Below are 22,676 nucleotides of genomic sequence, written 5' to 3'. Positions count from 1 at the left end.
GGCCCTAGACCAAAGCCATGGGACACAGTTAATTGTGGATCCAAAAAATAACTGACAAAAATGAATACCATTGGTTGCCCTTATAGATAAATACTATTCAAAAATCATTTTTGACTTCAAGATATTTTCACCAAATTAGTTTTTATTATCTTACACTAGAAGGCCCCGGTGCACCAAAAAATTTTGTGTGCAACTCGGGGGGGGTGTTCCCCTCAAGCCCCGGCCTGTGGCCCCTCTCTAGGCAGTCTTGGGGACCCCTTCGGGAGGATAAATGACCTTGCTTGCTTTAAGGCCTGGCCCCTGGGGTTGGCAGGGGGCAGGGCCAATTCCCTAGGGTGCAGCCCCTGGTCAGGCTCAGAAGCAGGGCTGATTGGGGGAGTTGGGGGCCCCACCCCCCTGTCATGCACAGAGCAGGGGCGGGATTGGGGAGGTTTGCGATTCCCACCCTCCAGTCATGCTCAGGGGTAGGGCTGATTGGGGGGGTTGGGGCACCGCCCCCTGTCACACTCAAGGCAGGGTCGATGGGGAGGTTGCGGCGCCACCCCCTGTCACGCACAGAGCAGGACCAATCAGGGGGGTTGGGCGCTGCCCCCTGTCATGCACAGAGCAGGGCAGATCAGGGGATTGAGGAGCTCCCCCCTGTCACGCACAGAGCAGGGCCGATCAGGGGGTTGAGGAGCTCCCTCCTGTCACTCACAGAGTAGGGCCGATAGGGGAGTTGGGGCACCGCCCCCTGTCACACACAGAGCAGGGCCGATCAGGGGGTTGAGGAGCTCCCCCCGTCACCCACAGAGCAGGGCAGATCAGGGGTTTGGGGCGCCACCCTCTATCACCCACAGAGCAGGGCCAATCAGGGGGTTGGGGCGCCGCCACTGTCACACTCAGGGCAGGGCCGATGGGGAGGTTATGGCTCTACCCCGTCACACACAGAGCAGGGCCCATGTGGGCGGGGGGGAGTTGGGGTGCCGCACCCTGACACACACAGAGCAGGGCCGATCAGGGAGTTGGGGCGCTGCACTCTGTCACACACAGAGCTTCAGGGCGATCAGGGGGTTGGGGAGCTCCCCCCTATCAGGCACAGAGCAGGGCTGATCAGGGGGTTGGGGCACCTTCCCCTGTCACGAACAGAGCAAGGCGGATAGGGAGGTTGTGGCCCCACCCCCTGTCACACACAGAGCCGCAGGGCAATCAGGGGGTTTGGGCGCTGCCCCCTGTCACGCTGATCCCAGTGCCAGGAGGCATATTATCCTTTTACTATATAGAATAGAGGCCTGGTGGATGGGTGGGGGCCGGCTGGTTTGCCCTGAAGGGTGTCCTGGATCAGGGTGGGGGTCCCCACTGGGGTGCCTGGCCAGTCTGGCTGAGGGGCTGAGGGCTGTTTTCAGGCTGGCGGGTGACTGAAGCTCCCAACCTGTCCTTTTTTTCTTTTTTTTCTTTTTTTATTCTGGGCCAGCTTTAGCTCTGAGGCCTCGGCTGCTGACAGCAGGTTTCTGGCCTTTGTTTACCTTCTGTATTTGATACAATGTTGCGGTCAGGCTGGCTGAAGCCCGGCTGACTAAAGCAGGTTTCTGGGGTTTTGTTTAGCTTCTATATTTGCTACATAGTTGCTTAGAGTTGCAGCTGAGAGGCCGGCAAGTCAGGCGGGCAACATTGGAGTCCGCAGTCACTGGAACAAGCAAGCCTCCCTGTTCGCTTCAGTGCATGGCTGCTGGCCGCCATCTTTGCTGGCAGTTAATTTGCATATCGCCCTGATTAGCCAATGGGAAGGGTAGCGGATGTACGGCTAATTACCATGTTTCTCTTTTATTAGATAGGATATTTAAATGCCATTTATCAAAGAAAAATCAACCAAATAAATGAGCTCACGTGTCACCTCTGACACGGGTGTCATAGGTTCACCATCACTGAACTACTGGTTGCCAGATAGGAAGGACGTTGGATGGATGGGTAAAAAATATGAAGAGATTAAGAAGTACAAATTTGTAGATACAAAGTAGTCACAGGAATGTAAAGTACAGCACAGGGGATATAGCTAATAATATTGTAATAACTACATATGGTGTCAGATGTGTACTAGATTTATCAGGGTGAGCACTTCATATGTTATATAAATGTCTAACCACTATGTTATGCACCTGAAAGTAATCCTATATAATAAAATACTAATATGCAAATTGACCAAATGGTGGAACAACCAGTCACTAAGACCCACAGTGACCACCACGGGGAAGATACTCAACACAAGAGCTGCCCCCTGGTGGTCAATGTGCTGCCACTGGGGTAACGCTGCTCAGCCAGAAGCCAGGCCCATGGCTGTCAAGCACAATAGCAGTGGCAAGGGCCTCTCCCACTACCGCGGCAGCGTTAAGGATGTCCAACTGACGTGGGGAGCGGGCCTAGCCGTCCGTTGGACATCCCCCGAGGGTTCCTGGACTGCGAGAGGGCACAGGCTCCTCGACCCCTCCCCTCGCCCACGAGTGCACAAATTTCGTGCACCAGGCATCTAGTATAAAATAATATTGAGTCTCAAAAAAAACAACAAAAAACCTTTAATATTGGAGCTATCAGAACCTTCCATTTTTTTAAAAAATATATATATATATTATTGATTTTTTACAGAGAGAAAGGGAGAGAGATAGAGAGTCAGAAACATTGATGAGAGAGAGACATCGATCAGCTGCCTCCTGCACATCTCCTACTGGGGATGTGCCCGCAACCCAGGTACATGCCCTTGAAGAAACTTTAACATTTTTTATTGTGTGTGAATGCTGGTAACAAATTCTCATGTTTGTTTGTTTTGCCAAAGAAGCCTTTCTTTCCACTTTCTTTTTTTTTTCTTTTTCTTAAGGCTATTTTCACTGGCTATAGAGCAAGTCTAGAGTACCTTTATTGTTAAAGCTAGTTTAGTCCTATTCCAGTCATAATCTTTCTGGGCTCTCTACTAAAAAGCAAGGTATCTCCACTCTGACTAGTTGGAACAACTAGTATAATATCTTTCAGTTCTGTGTGAGCTCTGAGGATTGTCCAGTTAAAGTTTCCATTCGTACTTTGCCTCACCTCATATATAGCACAGTATTCAGCAACCAGTTCAGAAAATCCCTGTGTAGATCTCTGGAGCTATCTCTCTCTCTGCCTAGCTCTCTCTTCTCTGGTATTCTGCTCCAAAAATTCTACCCCTCAGCCTCCCTGAACTCTGATCCTTGTCTCTTCATCTTCACAAGGCAGCTCTGTCCACGGGATTCTCTCCTCTGCTCTGCAGTCTAGAAACAGTCTCAATACAGTAGTTTGGAAAATTATAATGTTACTCTTTGCTAAGGATCATAAACCTGTGAGGCTATTATTTAATGTCTGAAACAGTTTTAAAATATGTTTTATCTGATTTTATTAGTGTTTTTGCCAGGAGGGCATATCTAGTCCCAGTTACATCATTATAGCTGGAAGGATGTCTATTATTCTTTCTACAGATGGAAATAGTCCTTTGACTTCTATGACCCTATTAAAGATCCTCCTGCCCTTAGAGCCTGCCCAAGAAGCTGATGGAAAGAGCTTAGGAAGGCCAAACACAAAGTGAGAGGCAGGCTGTCATGGGCCCTGAGCATCCAGGCACTCCTCCCAGGACTAGGCTGAAGTAAGGGAGGTGCCTAAGACACAACATTTAGGGAGACACTAACTCAGGTTTACATAAATGCTGCCCCTGTTCTTGCATGACACTGCGAATAAATGCCTCCTTCTACTTCACATCACCTGCCTACACTAGTCCCAGCTCTGCCCTGGGCATTCTTGCTAAGTGTGCAAAGAATGCAATGCCCGGGGTTCTCTTTACTTGGATCATTTCTCAAGGCTGAGTTTGCAGTGAGCAACCTTGAGAAATAAAATTTCTTTTCTGAGCAAAAAGCAAACTTCTTTCCTCATGTTATAGAAGCGGTAAACACCAGAACGACACCCACCATCGCATCTGCCAGGCCATCCCTCCCGTGACCAGGGATTATGCTCCTGTCCCTGCCGACCATGTGGAGTTCTATGTTGAGTCCGACTCCAAGGGCGCCAGTGTCAACGCCCCCGGGTCTGCCATCCTGGCCTATGCCTGTGTTGCTGCCACCAACCCTGACCGGGATGGTGCCAGAGCGGACCCGCCTGGGGCTGCCCTCCACAAAGCCGCCCCCAAGGCCACCAACGCAAACCTTGACCCAGAAGCCGCCTACACCTACCTGCCTGGGGCAGCCCCTGCTGAGGCCCATGACACCCTCTCCTCCAGCACCTCGAAAGCCTTTGAGAAGGTTCGGCTCTTCTTTAAATATGACCCTAAGAAGAAGGCGGAACTCCACGGCACTATGGAGAGATTCACTGGCCTGTCCATCGGTCCCTATTTACAGAAGGTCTCGAAGGAATTATCCTATGTGAACTCACAAATAAGCTGTAGCTCGGCTCAGTCTTTAGGATCAACCACTCCCGTGCAAAGTAGGCACCCCCTAGAAAACCTCTCCAACTTCAACAAGGCCATAGTCAGCCACCTTGAACCCCGGGGAGTGGTTCCAGCCCAATGACCTGTTTGAGAACCAAATGAGGCAGGGGCAGGTGTCTCCCCTGGCCAAGACCAAGGGGCTGCTTGTGGCATCGGCATCAACTACATGGGAAAGCAGGAGCGGAATGTAGATGATGCCACCTTGAAGGTGGGCCAGCACATCATGGGTCTCCAGAGGGGCACCAACAAGTGTGCCATCCATTCAGGCATGATGCCATGTGGCATGAGAAGGCACATATGTCTACCTCTGCAAGGATCATGTCCTTCCACCCATGAGCCATGCAACCATCTGCCTGCAAAGGGTGACTGTTAATGTAAGGAATATTCAAACCTGTAAAGACTTTTTGTGAGTTTATTTGCACTAAACTTTCAACAATTGCAGGGGAAACAGAATCTCAATAGATTCAGATAAAGCCCCGGAGAATGGCAGTTCTTGCCCTTGTTGTATACATTACAATGAAAGTGTTAGGGGCAGAAATAGAATGTTGGGGACCAGTTACAATGGTAAGAAATAGTAATCATGCACTGATAACCATAATGGTTCTGTTCTGATTAGAGAAAGCATATTCTAACCTGGCTGAGAGTTGTACTCCCAGGGACATGGGAGCTAACATCAAAATGCAGTCCATCCTCCTGTCCTGAGAAGTGCCTTCCATTATGGAAAGATTTATAACCTGTGGCTGAAACAATCTAGTCCCCGAGGCTCCCACCATTACAACCCCAGCCCCAGTTGCTTATAATCTGGTCCCGGGGCTCAGAGGCTTGCGACCTCCTTCTGTGAGAATAAACAGGTAATCTTTTCTGTCAAAGAGAGGAGTTTAGGCAGCCTCCATTTTGGCTCCTAAGCTGTGAAAGGAGCTGGAGCAGTAAAAAAAAAAAAAAAAGAAAGAAAGAAAGTTAAAAACTCTGCTGAAGCACAATTCACCATAGCTAAGATTTTGAAACAGCCTAAGTGCCCATCAGCAGATTAGTGGATTAAAAAACTGTGGTACATCTACACAATGGAATACTACGCTGTGGTAAAAAAAAAAAAAAAGAAGGCATTCTTTCCATTTGCAACAGCATGGATGGAACTGGAGAGAATTATGATAAGTGAAATAAGCCAGTCAAAGAAAGATAAATATCACATGATCTCACTCATTTATGGAATATAATAAACAACATAAACTAATGAACAAAAACAGATCCAGAGACAGAAAAGCATCAATCAGACCATCAAACCTCAGAGGGAAGGTAAGGGAGGGTGGGGGTATAGGGGAGAGATCAACCAAAGGACTTATATGCCAGCATATAGGCCTAACCAATGGACACAGACAACAGAGGGTGAGGGCATGAGTGGGGGGAATGGAGGGTACGTGGGGATAAGGACACATATGTAATAACTTAATAAAAAAATTAAAATAAAACTTAAGGTTTAGCTGGGGGGAAAAAAAAACCTCTGCTGAAAGACCCACGTGACTCAGCTGACTGGCTAGACCAGTGATCAGCAAACTGCGGTTCGCAAGCCACATGTGGCTCTTTGGCCCCTTGTATTTTCCTCAAAATACCGACTTCTGCGCATGGGCCACGAAGTTTCAATCGCACTGTACATGCATGCCCGCACGTGGTATTTTGTGGAGGAGCGACAGTCAAGGGGCCAAAGAGTCGCATGTGGCTTGCGAGCCGCAGTTTGCTGACCACTGGGCTAGACTAAAAGAAGGGGGAGTGATTTGAAAGTTGGCTATGGGTATCTGTGAAAGGGAGCACCTGGCTGGCCCTGGTGTGCTTCCAACACATGTAAGATTTCCAAACCCAGGAGCCCCAGTGGGACTCAGAACCTAAATAAGGCCTTCAATATTCAGCAAAGCAAAGAAGAAGGGCCTTCTGAATTTTACCAAGACTAAAAGATCAAATGAGAAAGTACTCTGGGCCAGACCCTGAGGACTTGTTGGGCCTAGAAATATTAAAAATTACATTTTGTCACAAATAGTTGGCCTGACATTTCAAAAAACTGTAAAGGTAGAGAATTGAAAGGATAGAAGTGCAAAAGAGCTGTTACATGTTTTAGTTTGCCTGCTCTTGGTTTTTATCACAGAAGGTCTCTTGTACTTTGTTGAAGGTATATTTTCTTGAAAGTAAAGGTGCATTTAAAGTGTGCTCATAAGTGTTAATCTAAGAAATGCTGGCTTTTTACTTTTTGGTAATCATTGAAAAATTAAGGTTTCTAAGAATGAAGACTTCTAATACATTTTAAAGAAAAAGAAAGAAAGAAAAGGTCTGTCTGATGTTATGACAGAAAGAAAGAATATTAGAGTAGAAATACTTAATGGAAGGACTAAGGCATGGTTATGCATTTTGAAGGAAAAAGAAGGTGGTTTAAATTGTAAAAATGTTTTTGAAAGTTGTAAGAATGTCCATGGAAGTTATAAGTTTATAAAAAGAAATGTTAAAAGGAAATTGGTTAAATGATACAGGCCAGTAAGCCAGGACAAGCAGAGCAGAGAAACTGAGATATTTAAACAGAAGTTTGCAACCATCTAGAAAATTCTGTCTTCCCTAAACCAAGGACATTTAAGAGTCAATGATTTGTAATACCTTAACCAATAAAGAAATTTTTTTAAAAAAGAGTCAATTATTTGCATTTTGCTTCCCTAAACAGAGGGTAAATAGCTTATGCCAAACTACTCAGGGAGACTGATGGGAAAAAATCCAATTAGTGTCATTTGCTGTCCACACCCGAGGACAAATGAAGTTAGAAAATAAGCCTTATTTTGGTCAGTTCTTTAGCAAAATAATTATGTTATATTAATCAGGTATTTAATAAAAAGACCATCTTTTAATCATAGGAACTGAAGTTTGCTGGCCTATGTTCCTGTCTAGTACACTTTAATATATACTCTTTTGGTAAAATCAACTTTGACAACCTTCCTAGGGTTTGAATTTTAAGAAAAGTTGTTGTTGTTTTTATCTAGAGTTGGCTGTAGGTGATTCCAATAGGCCCTGGAATGCCTAAAGATCTTCCTACAATGGAAACTAGGGACCAATTTCTTAAGAACTATGTACTGGGTATCTCTTCTGCTGAAATCTCTCTCAGGTTAGAAGGCCTCCTGACTCAAGGCTCTCTTCTTGAGTTTCCAGTTCATCGCCATTGACTGAAGACTACATTTGTTCTAATCAAGATTTGGAAGTGAAGCAAGTTGGAACCCTCCTGGGAAGGACCTTACCTGTCTTGCTTACCACAAAGACTGCTGTTCAGACTGCAGAGTGAGGTTGGACCCATCACACACGGGTTAAGGGCAGACACACCTCAACTTGAACGACCATACCAGGACATATCCCCTTGAAATTGATGCCAAAAACTGTGAGCTGTCTTAATAACCATCATGTACTGGGGATCTATTTGCTTTAGGGTTCTGGCAAATTGCAGGGGCTTACAATGTGGGCTGAGGAAATGTGTACAATCTGGATTATGCTTACCCAGTTAAGTTATTGGTTATAGATAACTTGAATGACTTGGATATTTCAGCCTTTAGGTCAAAAGATTGGCTAGGACTAGATTTAGGAGTAGATGTGACAGGACAAGATCCCCTAGACCCATGATCAGCAAACTGTGGCTCATGAGCCACATGCGGCTCTTTGGCCCCTTGAGTGTGGCTCTTCCTAAGCCTTAGGAGTACCCTAATTAAGTTAATAACAATGTACCTCCTATATAGTTTAAGTTTAAAAAATTTGGCTCTCAAAAGAAATTTCAATCATTCTACTGTTGATATTTGGCTCTGTTGACTAATGAGTTTGCCGACCACTGTCCTAGGCCACTGCCACCACCATGCAAACAGAAGTAGGATATAAAGGAAGGAATGCCTGGGTGGAATGGATTAACTATTCTGTGTGCGCCCTAAATAAAAGCGATTGTTACACTTGCACAGCAGGAAGGCTAGAGCCCCAAGTGGTCCCATTTCCATTTGGATGAACCTCAGACAGTAAATAACAGGATGGAATATGTGCTTGCCTTGTACCAGGAGTAAACTGCCTGGGGAAACGCTTTCTGTAAGACTCTTGCCTTGTTCCCCTTCAACAGAGGTAAAGAGCTGGGACCCTCGCGCCCCCCCCCCAAAAAAAAAACGATCCAGCCTGTCCTCTGATGTAAATTATATCTCCTGCCTCTCAAGGGGAGGAACAGTGCTCAGAGTTTATGAGAAATGTATCCGGATGCATAAATGGCCGAGTATAATCAGAAGCCCGTCGTGCTGCACTGTCTGGTGGTGTTATGGGGAATCCTTACTTGTGGCCTTGCCTAGCAAATGGAGTGGAACTTGCGCTCTGATACAATTGGCTATGCCTTTCACTTTGGCATATCATAAACCTTTTTCAATGGACAGACAAACTAGGAAGAGGAGAAGGTCCAGGGGGCTCCTTTGATCCCCATTGGGGTTCCAGGAGGAGTGCCATGGAGTTTAAGGCTAGAAATCAGATTGCCGCAGGATTTGAGTCTGTCTTGTGCTGGTGGCCACTGTGAACAAGAATGTGGTGGATTAATTCTATTTACTAGAACCAGCAAAGGCTCTTTACACTTGAGACACAGCTAAAGGGATAGTGAACAGCTAGATGCTAGCAGCAGGGTGACCTGGGAGAACAGGCTGGCCTTGGATCTGATTCTGGCAGAAAAAGGAAGAACATGTGTAATGTTGGGGGTCATTGCTGTACATTCATCCCTGATAACACAGCACATGGATCATCACTGAGCCCTAAGGCACTGGCAGCTTTAGTGACGAGTGAGCTGGAACCTGGGATTAGAAAACTATGGTACATCTACACAATGGAATACTGCGCTGCGGTAAAAAAGAAGGAATTCTTGCCATTTGCAACAGCATGGATGGAACTGGAAAGCATTATGCTAAGTGAAATAAGCCAGTCAGAGAAAGATAAATACCACAGGATCTCACTCATTTGTGGAATATAGAGAACAACATAGACTGATGAACAGGGACATACCCAAAGACAGAGAAACAGCAATAAGAATATCAATCCCCAGAGGGAAAGTAGGGAGGGGTGGGCATAAGGGGAAGAGATCAACCAAAGGACTTGTATGCATGCATATAAGCCAAACCAATGGACACGGACAACAGGGGGATAAGAGTATGAATGCGGGGGATAGGGAGGTGGTTGGGGGTTAATTGGGGGATGAGGACACATTTGTAATACCTTAACCAATAAAGAAATTTTTAAAAAAATTCAATCCGAGCAACAAAAAGCAAAAAGAATTTTTTTAAATTAGGATAGCTTAAGAAAACTGTGGGACAACATGAAACATAATAATATCAGCATCATAGGCATATCAGAAGAGAAGAAAGTAAACAAGAAATAGAAAACCTGTTTGAAGAAATAATGACAGAAAACTTCCCTAACCTGTGAAGGAAAAAGTCACACAAGTTAATTTAGAAGAACTTAAGATATATCATAATCTAAATGAAAAGGTTAAAGACAAAGAGAGAATCTTAAAGGCATCAAGAGAGGAAGTTAATTACCTACAAAGAAGGTCCCACAAGGATGTCAGCTGATTTTTCAATAAAAAAAAATTCATGTCAGAAGGAATTGGCATGGTATGCAAAGTAATGAAAAGCAATTACCTGAAACCAAGAGCCTCCCAGAACAAACAAACAAACAAAAAGGCTAAAGGAGCGCATTACCATCAAACCAGTAGTGTAAGAAATGTTAAAGGGACTGCTTTAAGAAAAATAAGAAATAGTGAGAGAGGAATATATGTATTTTTAAAAGGCAATAAATAATTATCTATCAATAATAACCTTAAATCTAAATGGATTAAATGATCTAATCAAAAGATATAGGGTAGCCGAAACCGGTTTGGCTCAGTGGATAGAGCGTCGGCCTGCGGACTGAGGGGTCCCGGGTTCGATTCCGGTCAAGGGCATGTACGTTGGTTGCGGGCACACCCCCAGTGGGGGATGTGCAGGAGGCAGCTGGTCGATGTTTCTCTCTCATCGATGTTTCTAACTCTCTATCCCTCTCTCTCTTCCTCTCTGTAAAAAATCAATAAAATATATTTTTAAAAAAAAGATATAGGGTAACTAAGTAAATAAGAAAATATGACCCATATATAGTCTGTCTACAAGAGACCCACTTCAGAACAAAAGATTCACAATGACTGAAAATGAAGGGATGGAAAAAAATATTTTATGCAAATGGAAATAAAATAAAATGCTAGGGTAGCAATACTCCTATTTGACAAAATAGACCTCCAAAGGCCATAACCAGAGACTAAGAAGGTCACTACCTAATAATAAAGGGATCAATCCAACAAGAAAACATACCCTCATAAAATATATGCACTAAATATAGGATCATGCAATAAGGTCATAGTAGGGGACATTAGCACTACACTAGAATACACTGGATAGCACTTTCAGACAAAAAAAATTAATGACCTTATACACCACGCTGAACCAAGGCAGCAAAATATACATTCTTGTCGAGTATACTGGGAACATTCTGAAAGACAGAACACATGTTAAAACACAAAATAGGTCTTAACAAACTCAAGAAAATTGAAATCATATGAAGTATCATATCACAATAGCATGAAACTAGAAATGAACTACAATAAAAATAACTCAGAAATACTCAAACACATGAAGGCTAAGTAGCATGTTATTAAGCAATGAAGGTGGTACCAAGGAGATCAAGGAAGAAATAAAAAATTATCTAGAAATAAATGAAAATGAACACACAACTACTCAATATCTAAAAGACACGGTGAAAGCAATTCTGAGAGGGAAGTTCATAGCATTTCAAGCATACCTCAAGAAGCAAGAATAATCTCAAACAATCTAACTCTACACCTAAAAGAACTGGCAAAAGAATAACAAGAAAAGCCCAGGGTAAGCATAAGGAAGAAAGTAATAAAGATCACAGTGGAAATAAATAACAGAGTTAAAAAAAAAAAACAATACAAAAGAACGATGAAACCAAAGTTGGTTCTTTGAAAAGATAGGCAAGATTGATGAACCTTTAGCCAGATTCATCAAGAAACAAAGACAGAGAACCCAAATAAATAAATTCAGAAATGAAAGAAGCAAAGTAACAACTGACATCACAGAAATACCAAGGATTGTAAAAAAAAAAATTAGGAACAACTATATACCACCAAATTGGAAAGTCTGGGAAAATGGACAAATTCCCAAAAACACATAATCTTCTGAAACATAAGGAAGCAGGAAGAAACAGAACACCTGAATAGACCAATAACAACTAAAAAAAACTGAAGCAGTAATAAATACATTTTTTAAAAACTCCCAGCAAACAAAAGGCCTGAGTCAGATGGCTTCACAGGCAAATTTTGCCAAACAGTTAAAGAAAAACTAACACCTATGCTCCTCAGCCTATTCAAAAATTCAAGAAGAGGGAACACTTCCAAACACCCTTTATGAGGCCAGCATTATCATAATTCCAAAAGCAGATAAACATACTACAAAGAAAGGAAATTATAGGCTAATATCCCTGATGAACATAGATGCTAAAATCCACATCAAAATATTAGCAAACCATATCCAACAATACATGAAAAAGATCATACACCATGATCAAGTGGGATTTATTCTGGGAATGCAAGGCTAATACAATATTTGCAAATTAATAAATGTAAACACATCACATAAACAAAATGAAATATAAAAATCACATGTCATATCAATAGATGCAGAAAAACATTTGATAAAATCAAGCACCCATTTATAATAAAAATTCTCAGCAAGATGGGAATAGAGGATAATACCTCAACATAATAAAGGCCATATGTGTAAAACCTGTAGCCAACATCATACTCAATGGGCAAAAACAAAAAACATTTTCCATAAGACCAGGAACAAGACAGGGATGTTTATTTTCACCGCTATTATTCAACATAGTATTGGAAGTCCTAGCCACAGCGATCAGACAAGAAGAAAAAAATAAAGGACATCCAAATTGGAAAGGAGGAAGTAAAACTGTCATTTTTTGCAGATGAAATGTTATTGTACATAGGAAAACCTAAAACTCCACCAAAAAAATCTATATCTAATAAATGAATTCAGGACAGTTATAGGGTACAAAATTAATGTTCAGAAATTGGTGACATTTTTATAGAGAAATAATAAACTCAGAAAGAGAAACTAAGAAAACAATTCCATTTACTATTGGAACAAAAAAGTAAGATACCTCGGAATAAACTTAACCAAGGAGGTAAAACACCTATACCAGAAAACTATAGGACATTAAAGAATGTAATAGAGGAAGATGCAAACAAGTGAAAGCAGATACCATGTAAATGGACTGGGAGAATTAAGATAATTAAAATGTCTATACTACCCAAAGCAAACTATAGATTCAATCTATTAATATACCAATGGCATATTTCACAGATCTAGAACAATATCCCAAGAATTTATATGAAACAACAAAATAGCTTCAGCAATCTTGAGAAGGAAAAACAAAATTAAAGACATCACAATATCAGATATAAAACTATACTACAAAGCCACTGTAATCAAAACATCCTGCTACTGGGACAAGAACAGGCATATAGATGAATGGAACTGAAGAGAGAGCCCAGAAATCATCCATGCCTCTATGATCATTTAATATTTGACAAAGGAGGCAAGACCATACAATGGAACAAAAACAGTCTCTTCAATAAATTATGTTAGTAAAATTGGACGGATGCATGCAAAAAAGTGAATCTAGACCACCAACTTATACGATACACAAGAATAAACTAAAAATGAATAAAAGACTTAAATTTAAGTCACAAAAACATAAAAATCCTACAAGAAAACATAGGCAGTAAAATCTCAGATATCTCTTGTAGCAATGTTTGCCAATATGTCTTCAAACACAAAGAAAACACAGAAAGAAATAAACAAAGAAAGACTACATCAAACTAAAAAGCTTCTGCAAAGTAAATAACCATCAATAAAATGAAAAAGAAACCGAACTTATGGGACAACAGATTCACCAATGATTCATCTGATAAGAGGTTAATATTCAAAACATATAAAGAACTTATACAACTCAACATAGGAAGACAAACAATCCAAATAAAAAAATGGGCAAAGGACCCTTTTTTTTTTTTTGGAGAAATAGACACTTCTCCAAAGAGGACATACAAATGGCTAAAGACATATGAAAAAATGCTTAAGATCACTAATCATAAGAGATATGCAAATTAAAACTACAATGAGATATTACCTCACACCTGTCTGAATGGCTACTATCAATAAATCAACAAACTAGTGTATGCAAGGAAGTAGAGAAAAGGGAATCCTAGTACACTCTTGATGGAAATGCAGACTGGTGCAGCCACTGTGGAAAACAGTATGGCATTTCCTCAAAAACAAAAAAATGAAACTGCCTTTTGATCCAATGATCCCACTTCTGAGTATATATCCTAAGAATCTTGAAACACTAATAATAAGGAATATAGGCTGTTCCAAAAATGTATACACACACTTTGAATAAATATAAAGGCAGTCTTTATTAAAATGCATTTAATTTTCAAAATTGAGCTATCAGCTGTTAAAGTGTATACATTTTTGGAGATACCCTGTGTGTGCACCCCTATGCTCATAATAGTGTTATTTGCAATAGCCAAGGTCTGGAAACAACCCAAAGGCCCATAAGTAGATGTGTGGATAAAAAAAGCTGTGGCATATTTACACAATGGAATATTATGCGATTGTAAAAAAGAAAAGAAGGAAGAATTACCCTTTGTGCCAGCCTTGATGGACTTGGACATTATTATGTTAAGTGAAATAAGTCAGTCAGAGAGAGAAAAATACCATATGATCTCACTAATATGTGGAATCTAATGAGCAAAATGAACTGATAAACAAAATATGATCAGAGGCATGGATACATGGAACAGACTAACAAATCTCAGTGCAGGGAGGTGAGACAGACTGAAAGAGGTGAAGCAAAATATACATGCATAATGCATAGCCCATGGATACAGACAATAATGTGGTGATGGCCAGGGGAGGGGGGGTGAATGGGGCAACAGGGTGGAAAATAGGGGACATCTGTAATACTGTCAACAATAAAATAAATTGTATCAAGAATTAATAGCTTCCTAAACAAGAACCACCAATCTGATATAAAGCATGAGGCCAGCATGATGGTAAATGATGTAAGAAGGTCTGAGTGGAACACAAGGGAGAGACAAAAAGTTTCTATCTAGAAAAGCTGTCATCTACAGTTTTGAAGAGATGAAGAGAATCACAGAAGCCTACCTTGGGAAGACTGTTACCAATGCTATTGTTATAATATCACCTCACTTTAATGACTCTACATCACTAGAATCATTGCCAGTCTCATTGGACTTAGAATCATCAAGGATCCAACTGCTGTTGCTTTTGCTTATAGCTTAAACCAAAGGGTTAGAGCTGAAAGAAATAAGCTGATCTTTGACTGAGGAGGTGGCACTTTTGATGGTCAAACCTTACTATTGAAGATGGAATCTTATCTTTGAGATTATATCTACAGCTGGAGACAGCACTTAGGTGCAAAGGACTGTTACAATCAAATGGTGAAATATTTTATGGCAGAGTTCAAGTGCAAGCATAAGAAGGATATCAGTGAGAACAAGAGAGCTGACCATTGCCCCGTACTGCTTGTGAACATGCTAAGAGTACTCTTTCGTCCAGCATCCAGGCCAGTATTGAGGTTGAGTGACTCTATGAGGAAACAACTTCTTTCCTTCCATTACCAATGCCCAAGTTTAAGAATTGAATGCTCACTTATTCTGTGGCACCCTGGACATTGTACAGAAAGCCCTTCGGGATGCAAAGCTAGACAAGTTCCAGATCCATGATAATGTTCTGCTTGGTAATTCTACTCATATTCTCAAGATTCAGAAACTTCTACATGACTTCTTCAACAGAAAGAAACTGCGTAAGAGTATTAACCTTCATGAGGCTGTAGCTTGCTGTGCAGAGGTCCAGGAAGCCATCCTATCTGGAGACAACTCAGAAAACATTAGAGATTTGCAAGTCTTGGACGTCACTCCTCTTTCTCTTGGCTTTGAAACTGCCAGCAGAGTCATGACTGTCCTTATCAAGCACAACACTATCAATCCATCCAAGCAGACACAGACCTTCACTACCCACTCTGACCACCAGCCAGGTGCGCTCTTTCAGGTTTATGAAGACAAGTGCACCATATCCATGGATAATAACCTACTTGACAAGTTTGAACTCACAGATATACCACCTGCACTCCGGGGTGTTCCTCAGATTGAAATGACTTTTGATCTTGATGCCAATGGCACTTTCAATGTCTTTGATGCATAAAAGTACAGAAAAAGAGAACGAGATTACCATCACTAACCACAAGAACCATTTGACCAAGGAAGAAAGCAAACACATGGGGCCAAGAAGCAGTGACGTACAAAGCTGAATATGAGAAGCGATGGTACAAGGTATCTTCCCAAAATTCCCTTGAATTCTTTACAATCAACATAAAAGCAACTGCCAAAGATGAGAAACCTCAAGTTAAGCTCAATGATGAGGATAAACAGAAGATTCTTGTCAACTGTAATAAAACTAGATGCCTGGTGCACAATATTCATGCACAGGGGGATAGGGGGTGTCCCTCAGCACAGCCTGCACCCTCTCCAATCTGGGACCCCTCGAAAGATGTCCAACTGCCCACTTAAGCCTGATTCTGGTGGGATTGGGCAGTCGGACATACCTTTCACAATCCAGGACTGCTGGCTCCCAACAGCTCACCTGCCTGCCTGATTGCCCCTAACCACTTCTGCCTGCCAGCCTTATCACCCCCCTAACCACTGCCCTGCCAGCCTGATCGATGACTAACTGTTCCCCTGTCAGCCAGATTGCCCCTAACTGCCCTCTCCTGCTGGCCTGGGTCCACCCAACTGCCCTCACCTGCAGGCCTGGGTCCCCCAAACTGCCCTCCCCTGCTGGCCTGATTGCATGCAACTGCCTACCCTGCAGGCCTGGTCCCCCCCCCCCACCTGCCCTCCCCTTCAGGCCTGGGTCCCCCCCAATTGCCCTCCCCTTCTGGCAGGATCACCCATAACTGTCCTCCCCTGCTAGCCATCTTGTGGCGGCCATCTTTGACCACATGGTGGCAGCCATCTTGTGTGTTGGAGTTATGGTCAATTTGCATATTACCTCTTTATTATACAGGATACTCAACTGCCTTGATAGGAATCAGAGTGCAAAAAAGGAAGAATTTGAGTATCAGCAGAAAGAGTTAGAGAAAGTCTGCAACTCTATGATTCCCAAGCTGTCCCAGAGTGCAGGAGGTAAGCCAGGAGAAATGCCTGGGGCTTCTCAAGTGATTGAACTCTTCCACCTGGTGGTTCCTCTTTTGAGCCCACCAAAGAAGAGGTGCATCATGCCAACCTGAACATGCATTTAGTTGTTGTTCCATACAAAGTATCGAAAGACCAAAGTTTATAGCAAATTCCATGACACTTTTAAGGCTGAACTGCTACCATAAGTAACTGGAATTCTCAATACTTGAATATGGAACATGTGCACAGAGAAAGGAAATAACCTTGCTCTTTCTGGGCACTGTAGTATAAGTGGAATGTCTTAAATCAAACTGTATTTGAAATTGTCAAACACACAAACATACAAAAATAACCCCACAATACAAACCATAAACTTTCATTACATTCACATACAGTTTACTTCTAAGGACATAGGACAAAAATATAGAGGTATGCTTCCCTGGGCCTGAATACTGGTTAATTATGAGAGTGGAAGTTTGAGGATACACGTTGTACTGAGCACTGAATACCATGTGACAGTATTGTCTACATTTTCTTAATAAATGCATTTTGTATGAATTTGTGACATCTGAGGCCTCTAAAGTGTGGAACCCAAGCAAGGAGCCATCTCTCCCTGGTGTTATTATTATTAAACCCATTTAACAGATGAGAAAACTGGGACTTGAGTGTATCAGTAAGTATAAAATATAGGAAATAGGAAAATTTCTACAGGCTTTTAGCAGAATAGAATTTAATACACAAATTATTAGATCACAAAATGACAGGAAGTCCTAGGGCATGAAGGTAGAAAACTACTTTCTCCATTACAACAGAAAAGGAAGAAATTAAAGATAGATGAAGTTGGGCTTTGTTTTTGGGAGAGCGGGTATAGGTATGTAGATCTGATGTACTGGAGATGAAACCATTTTCATCCAGTGGCTTCTTTGGACAATAAAATGAGGCAGTTGAGAAGACTTACAGGATGAGGTTGAAGGATTGAGAAGAAAGAAAAGATATGTAAGTGGGTGCAGAGCATCTTCAAGGAAACTTGTATGGTTGGCAGACAGCATTTCAGATTCAGTTGATGATGTTAATCATTAATTTGTAGGAAATCAATTTTATCTAATTATATGCACTTTTTCTTCTTGACCTTTACCAAGATACATATCTAGTTATCAGTTTCATATTCTAAAGTAGAGATGATAAAAGGACCACGTAGTATTGCTTTGTGGAATTTAATACTTGTTCCTACCCTAGATATGTCAAACATATAGTCCCAGCCCAAGTTCAAATTCCATCAGAGAATGAACCTCAGTCTCATGAAGTTCCTTTCCTTTCAGCACCTCTGCACATCCTTCCTCTAACCCAGACCACCTCCAGCTCCCAGCCCTGAGCTCCTGAGAAAAAATTCCCTAATCAGAGCTGCCACAGATCAGGAGAGACCCAGCCCCACAGCACAAATAAATGTAAGTCTGGAGGCCCTGCCTATGAAGTCAGTCCAAAGTTGGAGGAGGAGGCAATTTGAAGAAAAGACCTAGTGTTCTGTGAAAGGCTCTACTGCACAGGGGAGGTGTGGATGGAGAGAGCTGTGCTTCTTGACAGGAAAGTGGGATAAAAGAGAACAAGAGGAGGGAAAGGGGTGGGAAGGTAGAACAGTAGAGGTTAGAGTAAAATAGTTATGATAATTAAAAGGCTTGGGTCCTGTGTGCCAGGATTCTGAGGTGAAAGTCTCTTCCTAAGTGTTTGCTTTCTATTATTAATCTGTGATGCCTAGATCAGTGGTCTTCACAGTAGAGTGTACATACATTGGAGGGTGTGAAAAGACTCTTCAAGATACTCAGATAGGAGTAGTGTGAACAAGATGAGTGTTTGTACCTTCAGACTCCATATGTGCTCTTCCTTAACATGGGCTATACAGGCTCATTTCCATTCAATCTCTCACAATCATCCTCTTTTATTTTAAAAAGCACAATAGCCTTTCCCTCCTCTCCCATTCCTTTTCTTCTTTCCCTTCCCGTCCCTTCCCTTCCCTTCTCTTCCCTTTCCTTTATCTTCTAGAACAACTCAGTCTTAAACTGTTCAGGTAGGCAGAGCAAAATTGATAACTTTGCTGGCACTCAGAGGAACAGGGTGTAGAAGTGGAACTGAGGTGGCCCACAGTAAGAGATCAGAGCCCAAGCAGGAAAGGGATACCAATCCCTGGAGGCAGCCGGATATGGGGGAGGTGAAAGTCCATGGGGGGGGAGGGAGTTCTCTGATGAGTGTCAGAGCCAGAGCACAGTGAGGAATGGGTAGGACATGGCAGAGCCCACACAAGGTAAAGAAGCGTCCATGTGGAGGGAGTGCCCAGCATAGTGCTGGAGAGGGTTGAGGGAGGCATTCATGTAGGAGAAAGCATGTAAACAGAGGTGAGAAGTTGGCTTCATACAGGGAGGTTGATAATCAAGAGCTATGATTCTCACTTTCAGAGATGAAAATTATAACTATAAATGCTTGTGGGGGGCGGGGAGGAGACTCAAGGTGGTGGGAGAGACTAAAATGAAATCACTAGCTGGTGATTTCAATGTAACTTGAGGAAGTAGCCATGACGAACCAAGTGAAATCCCTGAAGAAATTTACCAAGAATATCAGATTGATCCAGCAAAGTATGATTGACAGCTGGAAAAGTACTCATCCCTTCTCTTAGAAAGTAAGGCCCCTCATTACAGCTGGTGTGCTTGAGAGTTGCCTAAGAGAACCCCAAACTGCTGTCATCCTCCAGCTCCTCCTGAGACTTCATAGAACAAGCAGTATTGTTCCTGTTTTCCTTTTATCAAAACCATTTCCTTTGAATTCCACCAGAAGTATATCACGTGTGGCATGGAAGAAGTACAAAGGAACTAGTGGAGAAAATGTATTGGATATTTTAATTTTTTTTTACCACCCAAAATATTACTTCATTAAACATCGGCACTATTATGGTACTTAAAAAACAAACAAAAATCCTAATACCTGTTAATCTCACCAAAAAATGGCAAGGCTCATCAGCTATCAAAGTCTTAAAAAAAAAAAAGCATTAAGCCAATTACAGCCCAAAAGATTTTTGGGAATACTCATTGCAGTCATTATCTTGGCTGTTGTTATTCTTACTACTGCCAGCATCACAGTGGCGGCCCTTTCTAAATCTGTGCAAATGGCCACATTTGTAGACAATATGACGTATAATGCCGGGAGCCGGTCCATCCTTGCTGCTTGACACAGTCGCTGCAGGAAAGAAACATCTGCACAGCATATGTTTCAAGGGACCTGGCATATATAGTATATTGTTCTTAATATGTTTGCTCTCCTTAGCGCCATGTGTTTTAACCAAGGTCACCTCTCTGAGAAAGGTTGTTTCCCCAGGTGGGGATTTTTCCCTGAGGTTAGGGAGGGGATACAACTCCTTAATTAAGTGTCAGGCGGGTAGTTAAGCTACATAATCTTTACTCCCTGGAATGAAGATAAGAAACGCCCTAACCTTTGTAATAGAAATTGACAGGATTAAAATCGACTGGTATAAATATAGATGTAACAACACAACCTGATCAGCTCCTCATCAGCTCCTCATCAGCTCCTCATCAGCTCCTCATCAGATCCTCATCAGACCCTGATCAGATCCTAACCAGAACCTAGCCAGAGAAGATGGCAAAAGATCCTGGACAGAACCTGGCTACAGAACTTCACTGGAGAACCTAGACAGAACATGGCAAAAGAACCTGGTGACTGAACCTGGCTGGAGAACCTAGCGAGAGAACATGGCACCAGAACTTGGTTGGAGATCCTGACCAGAACTTCGCTGGAGATCCTAACCAGAACTTCGCTGGAGATTCTGGAGGGAGAACCTCGCTATGCTGATGAACTGAACCCAGTTTCCATGTCATTCATTCTTCGCCGACTCCGTCCACACCTTTGGGGATCCCTGGACCCGTTGGGGTTGGACCCCAACAGTATAATATAACTAAAAATTCACTCGGGGCACGGCCGCCGGCGATTGGGTTCACGGCATCAGGGGCCGGGAAGGTGCACGCAGTGGAGCGGCAGCCCACCAACTGTCGGCATCTCAGGATTCTAGGACAGACAGGTCGGACATTCTGTCAGGATGCCTGAAATCAACACCGACCATCTCGATGAGCAGCAGGTTCAGCTCCTGGCCGAGATGTGCATTCTTATTGATGAAAATGACAATAAAATTGGGGCTGAGACCAAAAAGAATTGTCACCTGAATGAAAAGGTTGAGAAAGGATTATTGCATCGAGCTTTTAGTGTCTTCTTATTCAACACTGACAATAAACTCCTGCTACAGCAGAGATCAGATGCTAAAATTAGCTTTCCAGGTTGTTTTACCAATACTTGTTATAGTCATCCCTTAAGTAACCCAGGAGAGCTTGACGAGAATGATGCAATTGGAGTTAGGCGAGCAGCACAGAGGCGTTTAAAGGCCGAATTGGGAATTCCCATGGAACAGGTTCCTCTAGAAGAAATTAATTATCTGACTAGAATTCACTACAAGGCTCAGTCTGATAGTATCTGGGGAGAATATGAAATTGATTACATTTTGTTTGTGAGAAAGAACGTGACTTTGGATCCAGACCCCAATGAGATTAAAAGCTATTGCTATGTGTCAAAGGAAGAAGTGGAAGAAATGCTGAAAAAGGCAGCCAGCAGTGAAATTAAGATAACTCCATGGTTTCAATGTATTGCAGAAGCTTTTCTCTTTACGTGGTGGGATAACTTAAATAATTTGAATCAGTTTGCTGACCATGGGAAAATACACAGAATGTGAATGTGGAGATGAATGATTAGTAAAGCACTAAAAATGTCTCTACTTAGTAAACTTAAAATGATTTTTTAAAAATTGGGATCCCCAGTAGAACTCTCATTGGATACACTGGTACTTTACAACCCGAATTTGTGTGGAAAGATGCTGTCAATTCTTACTGTATCACACACCCCACATATATGCACTCCTATTTGTTGTCGAGTAACACTCCCTCCATGTTCTGCGTGGAGTAGGGTTCGGTATCTGAAAGTGGAGCCGACAACAAATGAGAGAAAAAGACACAAGATAATTTTGCAATATCGGGGGACCAGGCGGGCAAGTCCAGAAGGACTTCCACCGATCTCAGGCCGCTCTAAGCTTTTATTTGATCTGGGGTAGCCCTAGGGTAAGGTGGTTTGAATGACACATGGATTAGCTCATTGATAGACAATTTCCAGAAATAGGCAGAATATCTGATCAACAATAATCAACAAGGATCTACACAAGTATCTAAGGAATTAAGGGAACTAAGGTGGGGATGCTTCAGCTATTATTACCTAAATTAACTGGGTGGTTCCTAGATTAACTGGGTGGTGCAGTTCTGACCTTTGCTAGGACTTCAAAGGTTACTAGCTTTTGGGGGTCTCTGTCTAAACTCAGCTAGTGAAGACAATGAATGGACTCCGGCAATTTGTAAAGGACATTTATGAAAGATTATTTTTAAAAAGCAAATCAACTAAACGTAACCTGTCTAAACAGTCCTGATGAAGCATCCATCTTATATAAAAGCTGTTGTTTGAAATTTTAACCCTGCTATTTCTGGCTTCTGTAAATGCTTGCTGGCTTAAATAAAATGGAAAATAAGACTACTCCTATTTCAGAGAGGCCATTAAACCTTCTCCAGATGGAGTTATCAGTGCTGGCGTCAGGCCAAACCTTTGGTCAAGGTCTCAAAGCCCCAGCACATAGGGCCCTTTAAGAACTTGCAAAGGGAACCGGAAAAAATCCATATTTGGGAGACAAAGAGGGAAAGATCGTATAAATATGAGAAACTTCGTGTGTGATTGCACCCAGAATTTGAGAGACATTTTCCTCTGGGCCCGCGCGTA

The 22,676-nt window shown here is 42.3% G+C and overlaps 1 protein-coding gene and 2 pseudogenes across 1 annotated transcript; all 3 read left to right on the top strand.

Annotated features, from left to right (window-relative positions):
* The first annotated feature begins 2,182 nt into the window (after nt 1-2,182).
* On the top strand, nt 2,183-4,872 carry LOC102435457 (annotated as a pseudogene).
* A 10,123-nt stretch (nt 4,873-14,995) lies between these two features.
* On the top strand, nt 14,996-16,860 carry LOC102435149 (annotated as a pseudogene).
* A 4,030-nt stretch (nt 16,861-20,890) lies between these two features.
* LOC102434222 (isopentenyl-diphosphate Delta-isomerase 1) lies at nt 20,891-21,615 on the top strand. Its single transcript, XM_006098475.3, has one exon. The coding sequence runs from the start codon at nt 20,908-20,910 to the stop codon at nt 21,589-21,591; it is 684 nt and encodes a 227-aa protein (XP_006098537.1). The 5' UTR covers nt 20,891-20,907; the 3' UTR covers nt 21,592-21,615.
* Nucleotides 21,616-22,676: the final 1,061 nt, after the last annotated feature.

Source organism: Myotis lucifugus, unplaced genomic scaffold (genome assembly GCF_000147115.1).
Source record: "Myotis lucifugus unplaced genomic scaffold, Myoluc2.0 scaffold_236, whole genome shotgun sequence".
Classification (NCBI taxonomy): Eukaryota; Metazoa; Chordata; class Mammalia; order Chiroptera; family Vespertilionidae; genus Myotis; species Myotis lucifugus.
Note: the sequence above shows the minus strand (reverse complement) of the source record. Positions and strands in the feature narration are given on the sequence as shown.

Excerpts from the sequence above, each read along its gene's own strand:
- LOC102434222 (XM_006098475.3), top strand. The coding sequence starts at position 20,908 with ATGCCTGAAATCAACACCGACCATCTCGATGAGCAGCAGGTTCAGCTC.